The sequence below is a fragment of the Musca autumnalis genome, unplaced genomic scaffold (assembly GCF_047663935.1).
Source record: "Musca autumnalis isolate F117 unplaced genomic scaffold, ASM4766393v1 scaffold_4, whole genome shotgun sequence".
Lineage (NCBI taxonomy): Eukaryota > Metazoa > Arthropoda > Insecta > Diptera > Muscidae > Musca > Musca autumnalis.
This window is the reverse complement of record NW_027411977.1, coordinates 8,781,525-8,798,943: the sequence shown is the minus strand read 5'-3', so window position 1 is coordinate 8,798,943 and position 17,419 is coordinate 8,781,525. Positions and strand designations below refer to the sequence as shown.

Sequence of the window (17,419 nt, the reverse complement as noted above, 5' to 3'; positions counted from 1 at the left end):
TACCGTATTTACTCAACGATTGTATTTAGAAAACTGAATAAAAAAGAATATCATAAGTAATACCATTTTTCCTTTGCTCTTCGCTTGCTACGTTGGTTAGCAAAGCACGAAACACACGTGTTTGGCCGCATACACACCACCAAAGTTTATGCGTCTCCTATTACACCATACACACAGCTTTTTATTATAAAACAGAATTCCGCAGCCGCGAGAGCCCTGTTGTTACTTTCTTTGACAAAAATACTCTCTCCACCCATTAAAAATAGGTTCTAACATTAAAAATATGTTGGTACCCAAACAAATAAAATTGACATATGTTACAAAATGTTGCAAACATATATTTGTTTGGACACAAAGAAATTAGGTTTGGATCCAAACATATATTTGTTTGCAACCAATCACAAACAAATATTGTTTTGGATCCAAACATATTTTTAACTTATATTTTTCTGCGTGTATGAAGGAAGACTCTCTTGTCCCTTCGGTGATGTTTGTGGGAACATATATAGTAATAGTCTCTCCAAATAGCTTTTGCCTTGTGGTTGGTAACTCTCGGTTCCACTTAAGAATTCTTTACATATATTTTCTTTGTACTCAAAATTATAACTATATTTACAGTTATCTTTGTTCATGATCAGTTAACATTAATATTTATTAGGCAATTAAAATAATATCACTTACAATGGACTATATTTATTAAAGATTTATAGGTCTTCTTTCGGTGGTGCTGCCTGCTGTCACAGAAACCACAACAGTGACTTTATCAAAACCTTTAGGTACCAATAACGACCGAACTCATTACGTGTTTATTGCTATTTAAACATTTTATTTACGATTACAGAAATTCTTTAGCAAGAAATGCAGTTTGTTGTTGCTGTTGGTCCTTGTTTTTGCTCTGTAATAATTAAATCGGAATAAAAATTTCAAGATTTCAAGAACACAAAAAAACAACAACCTGTAGCCCTGTTAACGATTCCAATGAATGAATGAATATTTATTAATTTCCGTCCGACTGGCCGTCTACCATGCCACCACTGCCATTGTTTCTGTGGGCGCTAAAACAAAGGCTTCATTGCGATGTGAAATAGTTGTTGATTTAATTCAACAAACTCGATAATAATGCATGTTTGAAATAAATAATGTGTGTTGAATGAAAAAAGTAATGAAGCGAAATGGAAAAATGTGAAAATAAATGCACACTTGCATTGTCGACACACGCCGGCTAACGACAGCAGTGGCAGTGGGTTACTAGTCTCAGGAAACACGTTTCATTGGGTGAGATGAAATGTTGTGGAGAGAGAAATGTTGCATAAAATCCACTAACCATGAAATAAATAAAGCAAAAACAACACAACTATTTATTTTTTATCGCTATCTTGTTGTTTGTCTGTCTATCATCCACCTGTCGATTTGTTTGTTCAATTGTGTTGCGATACGAGTCTGCTGAATTTATGAACGAACATGCATTGTAATCATTAACAACTTTAGTGCAAAATGATATTAACAATGAGAATTGATGAGAAATTATTCAATAAATGACAATGTGTATTAAATTAATATGCACAAATATAATTTATAAGGCCGCACTCCTTCAGGTGGCTATATGGTTTGGAGTCATAACTATATTTATAAATAAAAATCAAATGTCGTTCGTTGGTAATGATACCACCTTTTTAGGACCCAAAGGCTTGACCAAACCGATTTTCCTGAAATATTCAGGGAATGTGCATGGATGGCCCCCGTTGAAAATATGATGGATATTTTCATGAATTTCGAAGGCGCGGGGTACATCCATTTGCCATATTTGAAAAAACGCCATATCTTTATGAATACAAATAAAATACCGTCACAACCCAACTTAGGTTTTTATGGCCTAAAGACTCGATCACGCCTGTTTTTTAAACATGTTATATCTCCAATACTACTGAATCGATATCCATTAAATTTGCCACAAAAGATTAATGTTTGCCGTTGTTATGTATATTTTATGAATTTCGGAGGTGGTGGGATGATTATATTAGGGATATGTAAAATCGATTTCGGTTAATCGATTAATCGGTTATTAGCCGTAATATTTCCAAAAGTCGTAGTCGACTATTGAATGTGCGAAAACCGGATAATCGATTATTCTTAATCGACTTTCGGAAGACGGAGTCAACTATTATTCGTAGTCAACCATTAGTCGTAGTCTATTATTATTCGTAGTCGACTATTAATCGTGGTCGACTATTAGTCGTAGTTGACTATTGGGCGTGCTAAAACCGCGTAATCAATGGTACTTTTTAATACATACATATGTATAACCATCACGGATCCCATCAACGAAAATGGTCGATTATAATCGGTTTTCGGCGGTTAACGATTAATCGAAAGTCGACTTTTTGAACACTCTCAAATAATCGACTAACCGAAAATAGAGTTTTAAGTTTTTCACAAAAACCGAATGATCGAAAAACCGATTATAGCATTTCACTGCGTATCCCTAGATTATATAGGTTTCAGCATAAATTTTGGGAGGCAATGGGGCTGTGTGTACCCTGGGTACATATTTGGAGCCAAAATACCGCATCACGCCCACTTTTTTAAATAGATTACATCTTGAAAACTGATGACCACCCCCACTCTTTTCAATACATTATTTTTCCAAACCTAGTGAACCTAATTTCATGCAATTTTCAGAAAATGTTCAGGAATGTTCCGAGTCCTATTGTTTTATAATCGCTATATTTGCTGAACTTCTGAGTGCATCGTCTTGCAAATTAATTTTCAAGACAACGGTGGTTGCGCCCCCGATAAAGAAAAACGATATATTTACAAATTTCCTTAAATGGTGAGGATCGATGGTCCATCAGCCAAGAAAAACTAAAACATATATGTATGTCTCAATAAGCGAGAGAATTCGACTTAACCAATTTTTAACTTTTATAATTAGATCGCTTTAGGATAAAGACAGGGGAAATTGACGATAATAAATCCTAAACAGCATCAATGGGCAATCCGACAAAGTCCGTAAGCGAATAGAAAGGTTACAGCAAAAATCTGTTGATAAATTTAAAATTCTCCTCTGTTTGACAATTTTCCAAAGAAGTGAGATAAAAAATACCTATTTTTGAATTGTCAAGCATAAAGTCCATAACAAGTTGTCATTAAAACTCATTACGACGGACCAGCAACGCGAACCTGGGTCTGCTAGTTTATACTATAAAAATAACCGGGCTTATCCATCGATCTAATGGACATGAGGAGACTTCTCTCACATCGATGAGAACTGGTGAGTCCTACTCTTAACTCGATGGTAGGGGACCTAAAAAACTCATTAGAATTCTCCTAACTAACCCATTATTTTAACTAAAGCATGTCGCCGGAAATAAGTATTTATTTTTTGCACAATTAATGTCGATAAATAAGTAGTTAAATAAGCCAAAGATTTAATACATATTTCTGGCGACAGGTTCTTGTTAAATAATGGGTTTATAAGGACATTTGTAATGTGTTTTTTGATACGTAAAATATTCGTCGGTAAGAGAAAATTGTCTTCTTATACCTCCGATTTCTGGTATTTTGAATGTTGTGGCCTCAATATCCCTCCGAAATGGCTAAAATTTGGTATTAAGTCTTCCTTGGGGTATAAAACTTTCCACCTTAAATTTCTCGATATAGGTCCACGTCTTCATATAGCCACCATAGAACGGTACCTCCGGATTTCTGGTATTTTGAAGGTTGTGGCCTCAATATCCCTCCGAAATGGCTGAAATTTGGTATTAAGTCTTCCTTGGGGTATAAAACTTTCCACCTAAAATTTCTCGATATAGGTCCTCGTCTTCATATAGCCACCATAGAACGGTACCTCCGGATTTCTGGTATTTTGAAGGTTGTGGTCTCAATATCCCTCTGAAATGGGTGAAATTTGGTAATTAGTCTTCCTTGGGGATATAAGACTTTCCACCTGAAATGTGTCGGTATATAGGTCCACGTCTTCATATAGCCCCCATAGAACGGTACCTCCGGATTTCTGGTATTTTGAAGGTTGTGGCCTCAATATCCCTCCGAAATGGCTGAAATTTGGTATTAAGTCTTCCTTGGAGGTATAAAACTTTCCACCTGATATTTCTCGATATAGGTCCTCGTCTTCATGTAGCCCCCATAGAACGTTACCTCCGGATTTCTGGTATTTTGAAGGTTGTGGCCTCAATATCCCTCCGAAATGGCTAAAATTTGGCATAACACGTCTTCATATTGCCCCCACAGAACGGTACCTCCGGATTTCTGGAATTTTGGAGGTTGTGGCCTCAATATCCCTCCGAAATGGCTGAAATTTGGTACTAAGTCTTTCTTGAAGGTATAAAAGTTTCCACCTGAAATTTTTCAATATAGGTCCACGACCCACGTACCCCCTCAGAACGGTTCCTCCGGATTTCAGGTATTTTGAAGGTTGTGGCCTCAATATGCCTCCGAAATGGCTGAAATTTGGTATTAAGTCTTCCTTGGAGGTATAAAACTTTCCACCTAAAATTTCTCGATATAGGTCCTCGTCTTCATATAGCCCCCATAGAACGGTACCTCCGGATTTCTGGTATTTTGAAGGTTGTGGTCTCAATATCCCTCCGAAATGGGTGAAATTTGGTATTAAGTCTTCCTTGGGGATATAAAAGTTTCCACCTGAAATTTTTCGATATAGGTCCACGACCCACGTACCCCCTCAGAACGGTACCTCCGGATTTCTGGTATTTTGAAGGTTGTGCCCTCAATATGCCTTCGAAATAAGTGAAATTTGTTATTAAGTCTTCCTTGGGGATATAAGACTTTCCACCTGAAATGTGTCGGTATAGGTCCACGTCTTCATATAGCCCCCATAGAACGGTACCTCCGGATTTCTGGTATTTTGAAGGTTGTGGCCTCAATATCCCTCCGAAATGGCTGAAATTTGGTATTAAGTCTTCCTTGGAAGTATAAAACTTTCCGCCTGATATTTCCCGATATAGGTCCTCGTCTTCATACAGCCCCCATAGAACGGTACCTCCGGATTTCTGGTATTTTGAAGGTTGTGGCCTCAATATCCCTCCGAAATGGCTAACATTTGGTATTAAGTCTACCTTGGAGGTATACAACTTTCCACATGCAATTTCTCGATATAGGTTCACGTCTTCATATAGCCCCCAAAGAACGGTACCTCCGTATTTCTGGTATTTTGAAGGTTGTGGCCTCAATAACCCTCCAAAATGGGTGAAATTTGGTATTAAGTCTTCCTTGGGGGTATAAGACTTTCCACCTGAAATTTGTCGGTATAGGTCCACATCTTAATATAGCCCCCTATAGTGCGGTGTCTTCCGATTTCCGGTATTTTGAAGGTTGTGGCCTCAATATCCTGCCAAAATGGCTGAAATTTGGTATTAAGTCTTCCTTGGGGGTAAACAACTTTCCACCTAAAATTTGTCGGTTTAGGTTCAGGTCTTCATATATCCCCCATAGAACGATACCTCCCGATTATTGGTATTTTGATGGTTGAGGCTGTGGTTATACATTTCTCTATTTTATTGACTTGTCTGAAAAGTGTTTTAAACAGAAAAATTTTACATACAAACATGTTTGTACCTATTATTGAAATATTTGTTGCATTAGAAAATATGTAAAATGCATAAATTTTGCATATGCAAAAATTTATGCGTTTTGCATAATTTTGCATATGTCATATGTTTCGATTGCAATTTAATCAGAAGCCAAAAATATGCCCAGTCCCAAAATTTGACATGAATCGGACCAAAAAATAGGGGTTTCATAAAATTCCGCTGTCTATTCATGAGGAATATTTTCAGTCTTAACACCGAAATGCAGTGCCTCGTTGGTTGTTATATTGATTGATTATTCACACTTACACGTATTTCAGTGGCTAATATGACACTTGTTGAAATTAAAAATGTCTTGTTACAGCAATACTAACAATGTTTACCTCACCATAAGAAAAAAGTAAAAACAATGACGAAAAATAAACAAAACAAAACGAAAATAATTGCCAATTACATTACAACAAATTGAATTATGGTGTCAAGTTCATATCAAATCAAATGAAATCAAATATTGAAATTGAAATGTGTAATTAATTGTTTGAGCTAACATAAATGTTAAATGACATTACAAAAACAATAGCAACAACAGCAACTATAGCAAAATATTAAATATGGAACAATGCAACTATCCGTTGGATATCGACTAAAGCTTAATATAATTGCATTTTAATTCTAATGCCATAGTGTGGCACTAATGAGAATACAATGACATGAAGCCCACATAAGGCCACAATATTAAAAAAAAAAAACAAAAGAATTAAGACACAAACTTGAACACTACAATAAGCAACGTGAGCAAAGACTTAACTTTTGTATTTACATTTCTTTCTGCTTGCAATGCTGAATAAAAATGCAAAACACCCTCACCAATTACATTACACCACCAGCTCGAATAACGCCTTAGATGCATTATTTTAAATGATCCGTTCAAAATGTCACCAAACTAAATGAATTATGCGTCAAATTTATACAATTGTCACATACATCATGTGGCTGTGGCTGGCATTGTTAGTGTCTTACCCGTGCCGTGGTATTGCCTACCAAAGGTGTGAAGTAATAATTTCTGTTTAAATAATAAACAAATTATTTAGTGTTTAGTTTGTCACAATGACAATCACGACACTGACAAAAGACCCAATTCAAATGCAACCGAAAAACTCTTGCAAGACTGCAAGAGTTGAATGTGAGTTTGCCGGTATCAGTTTATCGGCATGTGTATCTTTGCTACTGGGGCAATGCTAATGTATCAAGTCATGATTTTGCATTTTTAGAATGTAAAATTCACAATTTTGCTAAAATTTCCTATTAGATGAGAGATGTGTTTGTGAAAATGTTCATGTGTATGTAAATGTGTTTTTCTCATTCGTTTTTCTTTTCATTTGGTTTCATTACAGCTTACTGGAATCAGTTACCTGCTAGTCACTTGCTTAGCTTCCCTAAGCACAGCGATACGAGTGGATTGGAATACAAACACCGGCCCTATTATACCACCAACACCTCGCACCACAGTAAGACCAATACCGCCATTCCGGGAACCGGCGCCCGTCTGGGAAGATCTTAGTAATGATATACCAAATCCGAATCCATATGTGTGAGTAAACAAAATTAAAAAAATATATTAATTAAATAAAAGTTATAGAGGACAAACCCTATCAGACGTATATTCATGGGAAGAACGCCTTAACTAAAGCACCTCAGAACCAATTTCAAGACAAGAGTAAACCACGATTTTTTAAGGTCTGAGTTGACATGTTGATAAGTTGTACGCATTACTAGATATCAACTGCAGATAACATCAATGCTCGTTCTAAACATTACATCTCCCCTTAACAAAAAAAAACAAGTAAAAAATATCAGTCGGTTTGGCCGACAGAGATATACCCTCAGCCATTTTTTTTTTTCGCAAAAAACCTATGTATTTAGAAGGTTTTAAAAATTTTGGGCGTATGAAACGACAAAAATGTTGATTAAGATTAAAGAGCAAAAGTTTTGCGGAGGAAATACGATTGACATTGACCATTATGGAAGTGGATCTCCAGCCACTACATATGGTGCCATAGGGGGTTTTTACACCCTTCGGGCTGTTCGCTCACGATGTGTGGATTTGCCCCTGAAAAAACTGTTACCTTCGTAATTGAGGCAGCGAATGCAAGTTGCTTTAACAAAAATCAAAGCGATTCGAGAGCAGGTCCGAAGCTGAACTTTTCCGAAATTTTGTGTGGGAGGTACCCGAAGGAGTGGGCCGATTGAGTCTATATTGAAACATTATGTAAGTCTGGTACACATTTTACGATGGGCAAAGTATGGACCAAATCGGTTACTCCCATCAAGAGTAATCGTGCGCACAAATTTTCCGAAGGAGTGGACCGATATAGCCTATCTTCGAACTTAAACTAGGTTTGGCCAAAATATTATGAAAGCCAAAATTTGAACCGAATCGGTTCATCCGTTCGAGAGTTATCGTGCGCTCCAGCCAGCCAGACAGACAGACAGACGGACGGACATTGCTCAATTGACTCCAAATTGTCTGAAACACATTTCGTCCAAACATACTTGGGGTCCAAAACCATTATTTCGATGAGGCACATTTTGCCCGTATGAAAGTGTATATACCCTCGTTAGCATAAATGCTGAGGGTATAAAAAATTATAAGAAAATATCTTCGAACTCCGATAATATAAAAATTAGTCTATGAACAGTTCAGCACTAAGCCAGAATACAAAAACGGATGTGTCAAATTTATAAAATTGCTATCAACGATGTCCCATGTTAAAGGTGTATACTCGCTAAATGTAGGCTGCGACAGACGGGTCGAACTTTTATCCTCAATCATTTGAAAAACCGAAATATTCGAAAATATGCACAGACACTTTAAAAACAATCTGTTAAAAGATCTGGTAATTTTTATACTGAAACGTTTTTGAATGAAGGCTTTCTACCCACTGAAATCCCAGCAGTTCTACGTACCGAATTGACCGGAAACTTGAAATATTTCGGCCAGCGGCTGCCAACTCAGCACATGCATGCCCGTATTTTTTTTCGTTTTGAGAGCAAAACCGCGGAACTGAAGAAAATTCCAGACATTGGTAGAGTTCTGTCTCTCACAACTGGATCCACCACAAGTCATTATAGTTGCGATGCATGGATTAGGTGGCCCTCAGAGGCTATTACCAGATAACCCTAGTCAGAGAGTAAAAAGGCACTGCATCAACAATATCTTGTTGCCCTGGTGCATCGGCATCTGTATGTGCATACCTCACTGGCACCACATAGCTTATCACTTGCAGGTCTATTAGATTGTAAGAGGTCAAGAGGTTTCTTTGTCAGCACCCAATCGAACGTTACGCATAAATTCTTCGAGTAGTTAGTGGTCGAAATCAGGATACCATCGATCAATATGTTCAGGAGAGCTTCACTTCGGCTGTCCAGATGGTGAAAAGTGTGTCAGTGAATTAGCATCGGATATTTTCATTTCCCTCAGCACTATGTCTGCTATGTAGATATTTAACCCAACATTACGATTTCTATGCCATCTGCATGGTGTGGAACTTAAAAAAGATGTTAAACTGTTCCGGAAATATCACCCCGCCTTGGAGGACTCCCCTTTTCACCCGTAGACTTATTATTTCTGACTTCCACAAACGACTGGCAGTTTATTATCCAAAATTTGAAAAATCACTGGAAAGTTGTCTTCTCTATATCCTCCAACAACTTGTCATGGTTGACTGTATGACTAATAGACTTCAATGTTTATCACAAGCCTTGCGACTCCGTCCTAAGTAATGAACAGTGGCAGGTGATGCGATGTTATACAGAAGCCATCTAAAGTAATATGGGTGACTGTTTTAGCTCGCCTGACAAAAGCATCACGTCCCCGTGTTTGTCCATGGCAATGGGTCATGAGGAAAGACAACCTCTCCATAGGTCAATAGCCACCACGAATGTTCGGTAGCACGGCCTTTTCTGGTTCAGTCTTAGACGTATATGTGTTGATATGGCAGGTAATGCTGTTGTGGTACTGTCCATTTTCCAGAATCCATGTTGATTTTCGCTAACTGAGAAGCAGCTTTTCATTATGAGCAGGAGTAGTGCCTTTAGGATCATCGCTAGCGACAGGGGTAAATCGGCCTCTACGAATCGCTTATTTCCGGCACCCTTGCCTAGCTCCAAATTGAAGACACAATAAATTGAGGACACTCGGGTTCATCCAGTTGCTTAAGCATTACTACTGAGCAGGGACGTAGCCAAAAATGCATCTCGACACCATTCCGGGGTGGGGCTCCCCCAATGGAAAAAATTTGAACTTTTGCAAGTAAAATATAAAAATTGTCTGACTACATCGGTTCTGCTGATATTAAGGGTCCAATTCTTTGGATGAGAAAACGGAGACGATGGCAACAAGGTGATCGAATCCAAGGAAAATAGCGGGTTGTCTGAACATGTCATTTATCAGACCGTGTACCACAATGGTGACGTAAAATGGGAGATAAGACCTAACTTCCCAGCAGAAGAATTGCTGTGGATGATCTCCGCCGTACCAACCTGGGTATTCCAAGAGTTAGAGTTAGTAAATGAACACAAAAGATGGCTAGAACTCCGCATCTACAACTTACGATAATCATGGGTACTAGACAACTGTGGTCAATATTTAAATGGCTTTCCAATTCTCGTATGAGAAACGACCGAAAATATGTCATATTTTGCGAAGATGATGTGACATATCTGTGGAAGAGCTCTTATCGATTCAACAGACAGTTTGTGGAGAACCGGATCTTCTTGCCCATGTTGAAACAATTATGTGAACCTGGAGTAGAGTACTTAACCAAGGTGAGAAGGCACTTGAGGGCTTACTCCGCTCGAGACTTAGAGGAAATTAGTAAATTGCTGATCAGATCCAGAATAAGTATAGCACAGCCCTTCCCGCAATAACCACGCAGGTAAATTAAGGACTCAACCAGAACAAGCCGTTTGACAGGACGGGTTTTGTGACATTAGATAATCTTGAGGAATTCGAAAGGTTGGATTTTAAGTTTCATACGTGGAGTTCATGGGGCCCTCGACGCGAGGTAATATCTCCGAGTTTTTTAAGTTTTTTATTGATTTTTTTGGATATTGTGGCATATAACAGCCAAACCATTGAGATTTTCGATCCATCACAAAGACAAACATTGTAGCCAAGACAATTATTACGAACTCACTAGTACACGAAGCAAAGTATTTTCGTTGTCCATGGACCCGAAAATACACTGTGTCAGTAATCGATATTTTCCGAAAAATTTGCACTGCCTCAAAGCCAAAACTGCCTAAAGGGGCCTTCTAGTGCTTTTGCGATGTACTAGAGAGTTTTTATTTATTGTCTTGGCTACAATTTTTGTATTTGTGTTGGATCAAAATTCTCAACGGTTTGGCTGTTATATGCCAAAAAATCCAAACACGTGGTTAAAAAACTTCAAGTCAAAATTGGGAGGCTCGGTTTTCACCTAGACATGTGGTCTAGTCGACTTTTTTGCTCAGTACAATCCCGGGAATCACAAACGCGAAGGGCCATTAAGGCTTTTTCCATACAAATCGCCCCGCCCTAATGCATATACATATGTACAGCGATAGTAGATAGATCCTTCAATGTACAGGTAAGCGGATCAAGAATTCTGAGATGTTAAAGGTCACATTCGACAGCATGCCACAATATCTGCGGAACAATGTTCTCAAATAGCTAGGCGGCAGAAATTGGTGTGCAGATAAGGAAAGCTTGCTGCCGTCTATAACGCACTAGACATATTGGTAAACTATGCAGCACTGGTATTGTTTGCTAATGTTAGTGATACTCAGTGGAAGAAACTCCTAACTTGTCAAAATGTTTCAGGGCGGCAGGACTGGAACAGGGTTTTCAGGTTTTATGTCGGCAATTCACCATGAGGAGTCGTAGATCATTCTCATACGTCGGCACAGTAAAATGCTGTCGATGCAGTATTGGTTTAGGTATTATCGACCTAGTGATCCAGGGCACCAACTTATGCATAGAGACCCTCCACCCAGGCAAGTAAGAAGAGATCCTCATGATCTAGAGATAGAGGTACAGATATGCTAGAGAGAACCTCTAGATCAACAAGCCTATACGGCGGCACTAAATGCTATTCAAACAGATGCAGCCATCTTAAATTACTGGGAGACCTCAATCATTCATTGCATCTGAAGTACAACTCGAAGATAGACAAATGCGGATGTTGTAGTCAACTCAATTCTTACTGGGCTGGAGTTAATAATATGACACAAAATATTTGGCAAGTGTGTGTAAACGGGCCACATGACACGTTTCACTCATTCGACTGCCAAACAATGCCCATTCATTTGACCGCCAGGTCTCTAGGGACGCACCCTGTTGAGGTTGCATCCTTTCTGAACCCAGAACCACAAGCCGATTGAAAAAGAAAAACAAACTACACATAGCCGCTGCTACAACAACAAATTATGTGTAAACTACTGAGAACTCTAAATATATACAATTATTGGATGATACCAAATGGGACTTATGTTTTTCAAATTTTTGCGGAGAAGTATCAAACCGGGAGATATATCGTATGAAGGTTATACCAAAACTGTTTATAGGGAAGTTTTTTGGCCACAGAAAACTTTGAATGCATGCAAAATTCAGAAGTGTTGAAAAATGAGAAAATGCACATCAGTAATGTCATATCTTTTTACATTTTTTTTTCAATCAAATCCACCATCTTCTGTTCCTTGAACCACTAAATTTTAGTTTAGGTTAAGCCTTTTACATTGTCACCCCAAAATTAATTACTTGCCTTTCTTTGTTTTTCTTTTACATTCTTTTCCATTTCCAGTTATGTATTGCCACCGCCCTCGCGGCCCAAACAAACACTCAATACCAATGTCAATTACAACACAAATCCTAACAAATACGGAACCTTACTAAGGCCACAAACCAACTACTATCAACAGCAGAACACTCAACAAGTTGCCGGATTGGCGCCACAATACATTCCCAATGTGGGTACACGTTATGTGGCTGTGGTACCCAAAACCAGCGAGGCGCCAGTCACCAACAAATATGCGGGAACAACGTCAGCAGTGAATGTACTTTCTCCCAGCGACAATGAAAACGGCTACAAATTGCAGGGCAAATACAATGCCAAAACGAAAAAATACAAAGTATACGAGAAGGTCAAATATGTGCCAATTAATTATGTAAGAGTCTATAACTATCGTTATTTTTAAGTAGAATGCAACCTTAAACTGCCTCAGTGATGCTTTTTAATTCTCCCACATTTTTATATTTACAAAAATTATATTTTTTTTTTATTTCCCTTACCTCTGGCTTTAAAAGTCTATGGATGTGTTATGTTAAGCTGTTTGGAAACAAAAATAAAACAAATAATATATATTTTTAAATATTTTTTGTTTTGGTGGTTATTGAAAATTTCTTCTTCTCACTCTTTCTCTCTCCATCTCTTTATCTTTTTCCACAAACTAACCAAAACTCATTCGAATGTTTTTATGAAAAATGCATCAATTAACAATTTTTGTCATTTCTGTAGTATTCTGAACTTGAGGAAAATGATAGCGTTAGTGAGGCCACATCGAAACGTAATGTACCAGCTGAAATTCCCGTATGGGCTCCCACTGATGAAGAGGATTTGCCAAATGTAAAATATCCAAATAAAGTTGAGAATTTAGTAGCAACCACAGAAAAAGTTAATGTTACATATCCTGTAACAACCAGCAGCCCCGTAAATACATCACAAACTTCTGCCAAGCCCACAACATCTACGATAACCTCTACAACAACAGCCACCTCCACAAAGTCTTCGTTTAAATTCTATGCAAAACATATTTATCCCAAGGATTCAACATTGAAACTAAAGGAAAAGTTGAACAAGAAAAGTTGAATTTCCCTGAGTAGAGTGAAATAGTTCTAAGTCTGTTTACAACTACCACTACATATGTACACATGAAAGAGTTCCATTTGATATTAATTTGTATTATTGTTAAAACGAAATTAAACCTTTATTTTTTTTGTCTTACACATCACAACATAAAATTGACCACGTTCACCACCACACTAATATTCCCACATACATACATACATATACTGCATGTATACGTTTTTGCCATATTTTCTTTGGTAAATTAAAACAAAATCACAAATTGTAAATAGAGTATTAAATCTGTCATTCAACAAACAAATCAATGCCGATCTTTAAACAAATTCCTCAAAGGATAATCAAATTATAATAATCATGTTTTTACTTCTTATATATAATTTTACATGTAAATAAATATAATCATATATTATAAATACAATAAAAGCTCTATATTTTTATTGTTAAATATCACGTAAAGGTAAGTTATTGAGGTAAAGTTTCTCAAAGAATTTCTTGCTAGGACATTTCTCAAAATGTGAACATTCAGGAAATTTGAAGTTGGTGCCAAGTACTCTTTTTTCACCAACAACAAATTATCGTTTAATAATTTAAAAATTAACCATATTCTGACACTGCAGAGTTATGTATATAGGAACAAAAAGTAAGAAGACACCTGTCTCGGCGTTTTACCCTTCACTTACACGTTCGCGGTTATGGGCGCCAAAGGTTTGAGGCCTTGATGTCAGAAGGGGTTATTTGGTAGGCTCATTTCTTCTAAACTGCTAAGAATTTTAATGTAGTTCTTGCCTTAAAGAACAAAATTCAAAAACTCAGGGTCAAAATCGTAAAGGTCAAATTTCTCTTAATTTTTTTTTCGTTTTTAGGTTATTAGATATCAACCCTGGTTTGATCCATAGATACCAGAATTCAAAACCGTTCAAAATTCAAAAAATCAACTACAATAATGTAGCCAAGATCTCAGTAAACAACCTTCTAGAACATTTGAACATTCTAGGAAAAATTCTTTAAACTGAAATTCACAAACAATTCATTCAATGTGCAATTCAATTCACCATGAGTGGTTTCATTAAGCATCTGGACAAGGTGTGGGTAATATTGCTGTCATTGACGCGCGCACAAAAAACTTCATTCAGTAGTACCCACTAATGTTGGTACACTAATTGCTAAACCATTCTTAAAATCGCAAAATGAAGAAGTTTTTAAGATGTTTAAGATAGATTCCTAAATAAACAAGTAAAAAAGTATCAGTCGGCTTTGCCGACAGAGATATACCCTCTGCCCTTGTGGATTGAAATACTTTTTCCCCAAAAAAAAGTATGTATTTAGGAGGGTTTTCAAAATTTTGGGCGTATGATATCGATAGATAGAGCTTTTTATCACACTAGCCTACGAAAAACATAATATCGCTGTAAACAGGGCCACTAGGAAAATCTTATGTAAAAATATCCAAAGGATCCTCGAACCACACAAAACTGTTGAACATTTAAACATAAACTAAGTTTTGACAATATTTAGAGATCCAAAGTTTGGACTTAATCGGTTGCTACGTCTATGAGGTACCGGACGCATTGGACATATAAGCACCAATATCCAAAGTGTGGACGAACGCAGTATTCGGTTCGAGCTCTCCATCCACTACATATGGTGCGATAGGGTTTTTTTTACAACTTTCGGGCAGTTTTCTCAAAAAGTATGGACTTGCCCTAAAAAAAGGCAACGAATGCAAGTTGCTTCAAAAAAAAAAATCAAAGTGATTCGAGAGCTGATCTTTAAGTGAATTTATACACTCGAAGGAGTGTACAAATATAGTCTATATTTGAACCTGATCTTTATCTGGTTGATATATTGGGATGTGTCAAGTATAGACCAAATCGTCAAGAGTTATCGTGCGCACAATTTTTCGTACTTTTTAAACGTTTGTGGGGGAGGTACCCAAAGGAGTGGTCTGATATGGCATATCTTCGAACTTAAACTAAGTTTGGACAAAATATTACGAAGGCCAAATTTTTGCCCGAATCGGCAGATCCGTTCGAGAGTTATCTTGCGCTCCAACGGTGTTATAGGTTTTTTGTACTTTTCAGGCTATTTTCTCAGGAAGTATGGACTTGCCCCTGATAAAACTTATACCGTCGTATTGTTCCACAACATCCCATACGGGACAAGGGAGACTTCTCTCATATCAATGAGTGCACCCCGATTCATATTTAGCTCAATGATATGGGACCTACTGTTTATCGCCGAGTCCGAACGGCGTGTCTTAAGACACAACTTATGGAGAAGTTTCTCAAGGCTGAAATACTCAGCCAACATTACTGAGGGGTATTTTGCCACCGTTGAACAATGTTTGATGTTGCCTGGCCGAGGAATCGAACCCCCGACCTTCTGCGTGCAAGGCGGGCGTGCATACCATTGCACCACGGTGAATACAAGTTGCTGCAACAAAAATCAATGCGATTCGAGAGCAGGTCCTAAACTGAACTTTTCCGAAATTTTGTGTGGGAGGTACACGAAGGAGTGCACCGAATGATTGGAACCTCATCTAAGTTTGGTAGAAATTTCACGATAGTATGAACCAAAGTATGAACCAAATCGGTTACTTCCTTCAAGAGTTATCATGCGCACAAATTTTCCGAACATTTCCGAACTTTTGTGCGGGAAGTACCGGAAGGAGTGGACCGATATAACCCATCTTCAAACTTAAACTAAACTAAATTTTGTACCGAATCGGTTGATACGTTCGAGAGTTATCGTGCGCTCCAGCCAGACAGACAGACAGACGGACATGGCTAAATCAACTCCAAACATACTTGGGGTCTAAACCCATTATTTCGATGAGGCTCATTTTGCCCGTATGAAAGTGTATATTCCCTCGTTAGCATAAATGCTGAGGGTATAAAAACAAAACAAATAATGAATGCGACTTTTTATTTCTAGGTAAAATAACTAATTTTTCACACTGGTATAAAGGAAAAACTTTCTTGTAAATTTTTAAACAATGTAGAAAAAATGAGAGTTATTCTAATCCTACTACCAAATAGGACTTGTTATTTTTGTAATTAATCGTAAAATCATGAACATCGAGTGTGCAATAAGAACTCTTGACGACGGTAGACATGCTACACTAGTTTCTAAGTTTTTTAGTATTAATATTATTTACACAGAAAATAAACTCCCTGAAGATTAAATTCAAGGAATTCCGAAATATTGGAAAATAAATAAAGAAAAATAAACAACAACAGACCTCAAGCTCGAATAATCTTTCATTTATTTAAAAAGAATAAGGTCGAAGAAAAACAATAAAAACACTTAGAAAATCGAAGAGTACAATCATTGATAAACATTTATTTTAAATATTAAATCGCGAAAATTGCATCCAAGTCCACTGCGCAATATTTTTTTCTATTTTTTATTGAACAGCTAACAACAAAACATTAAAAAGATGTTCTCAAAATGGACCAACACTAAAGAAGTTATGAGTATTTCTATTCATATATTTTTTACAGAATTCGACTTTTTCGTGATTTCTCTGAAACCGTTAGTCAAAAAAATCTGAAAATATACTGAACTGCATCATTACAGCAAAAAATAAAGGAAATCGAAAACCACTTTTTGCAATTTGACTCAGAAATCTCCATATGTATTAAAAAATCATGTATAATAAATGTCTTTTTCATTTTAGTTTTTTTATAAATGTGTTCAAGGGACTGACATAATGTGATTAATTGAAGACGTTTTGTTTTTGTTGATCGTATTTTTTAAAGAATTGTTTGCAATCTGTCATGAGTTTGACTCTGATATGTCGTTCAAAACTTTCAAGTTCTTTAACATCCTTTGTCCCTTGTGATGATTGATTTTCTGCGGCCAAGTTGCAGGATCTTTTTTTCCGAAGTTCTGTAGTAATGTCTAATAAAATTTGTAAGAAACATTGGTAGTCTTTTTTCTATGAACTCC

General features: G+C 37.1%; 1 protein-coding gene across 1 annotated transcript in view; it reads left to right on the top strand.

Moving 5' to 3' along the window:
- GV1 overlaps positions 1-13,891 on the top strand; it is a 92,552-nt gene extending 78,661 nt beyond the window's left edge. The window contains exons 3-5 of the mRNA XM_073983959.1: positions 6,959-7,155; positions 12,407-12,770; positions 13,121-13,891. Coding sequence (XP_073840060.1) covers positions 6,959-7,155; positions 12,407-12,770; positions 13,121-13,471 — 912 coding nt within the window. The 3' untranslated portion in view covers positions 13,472-13,891. The remainder of the gene's footprint in view (positions 1-6,958; positions 7,156-12,406; positions 12,771-13,120) is intronic.
- Positions 13,892-17,419: the final 3,528 nt, after the last annotated feature.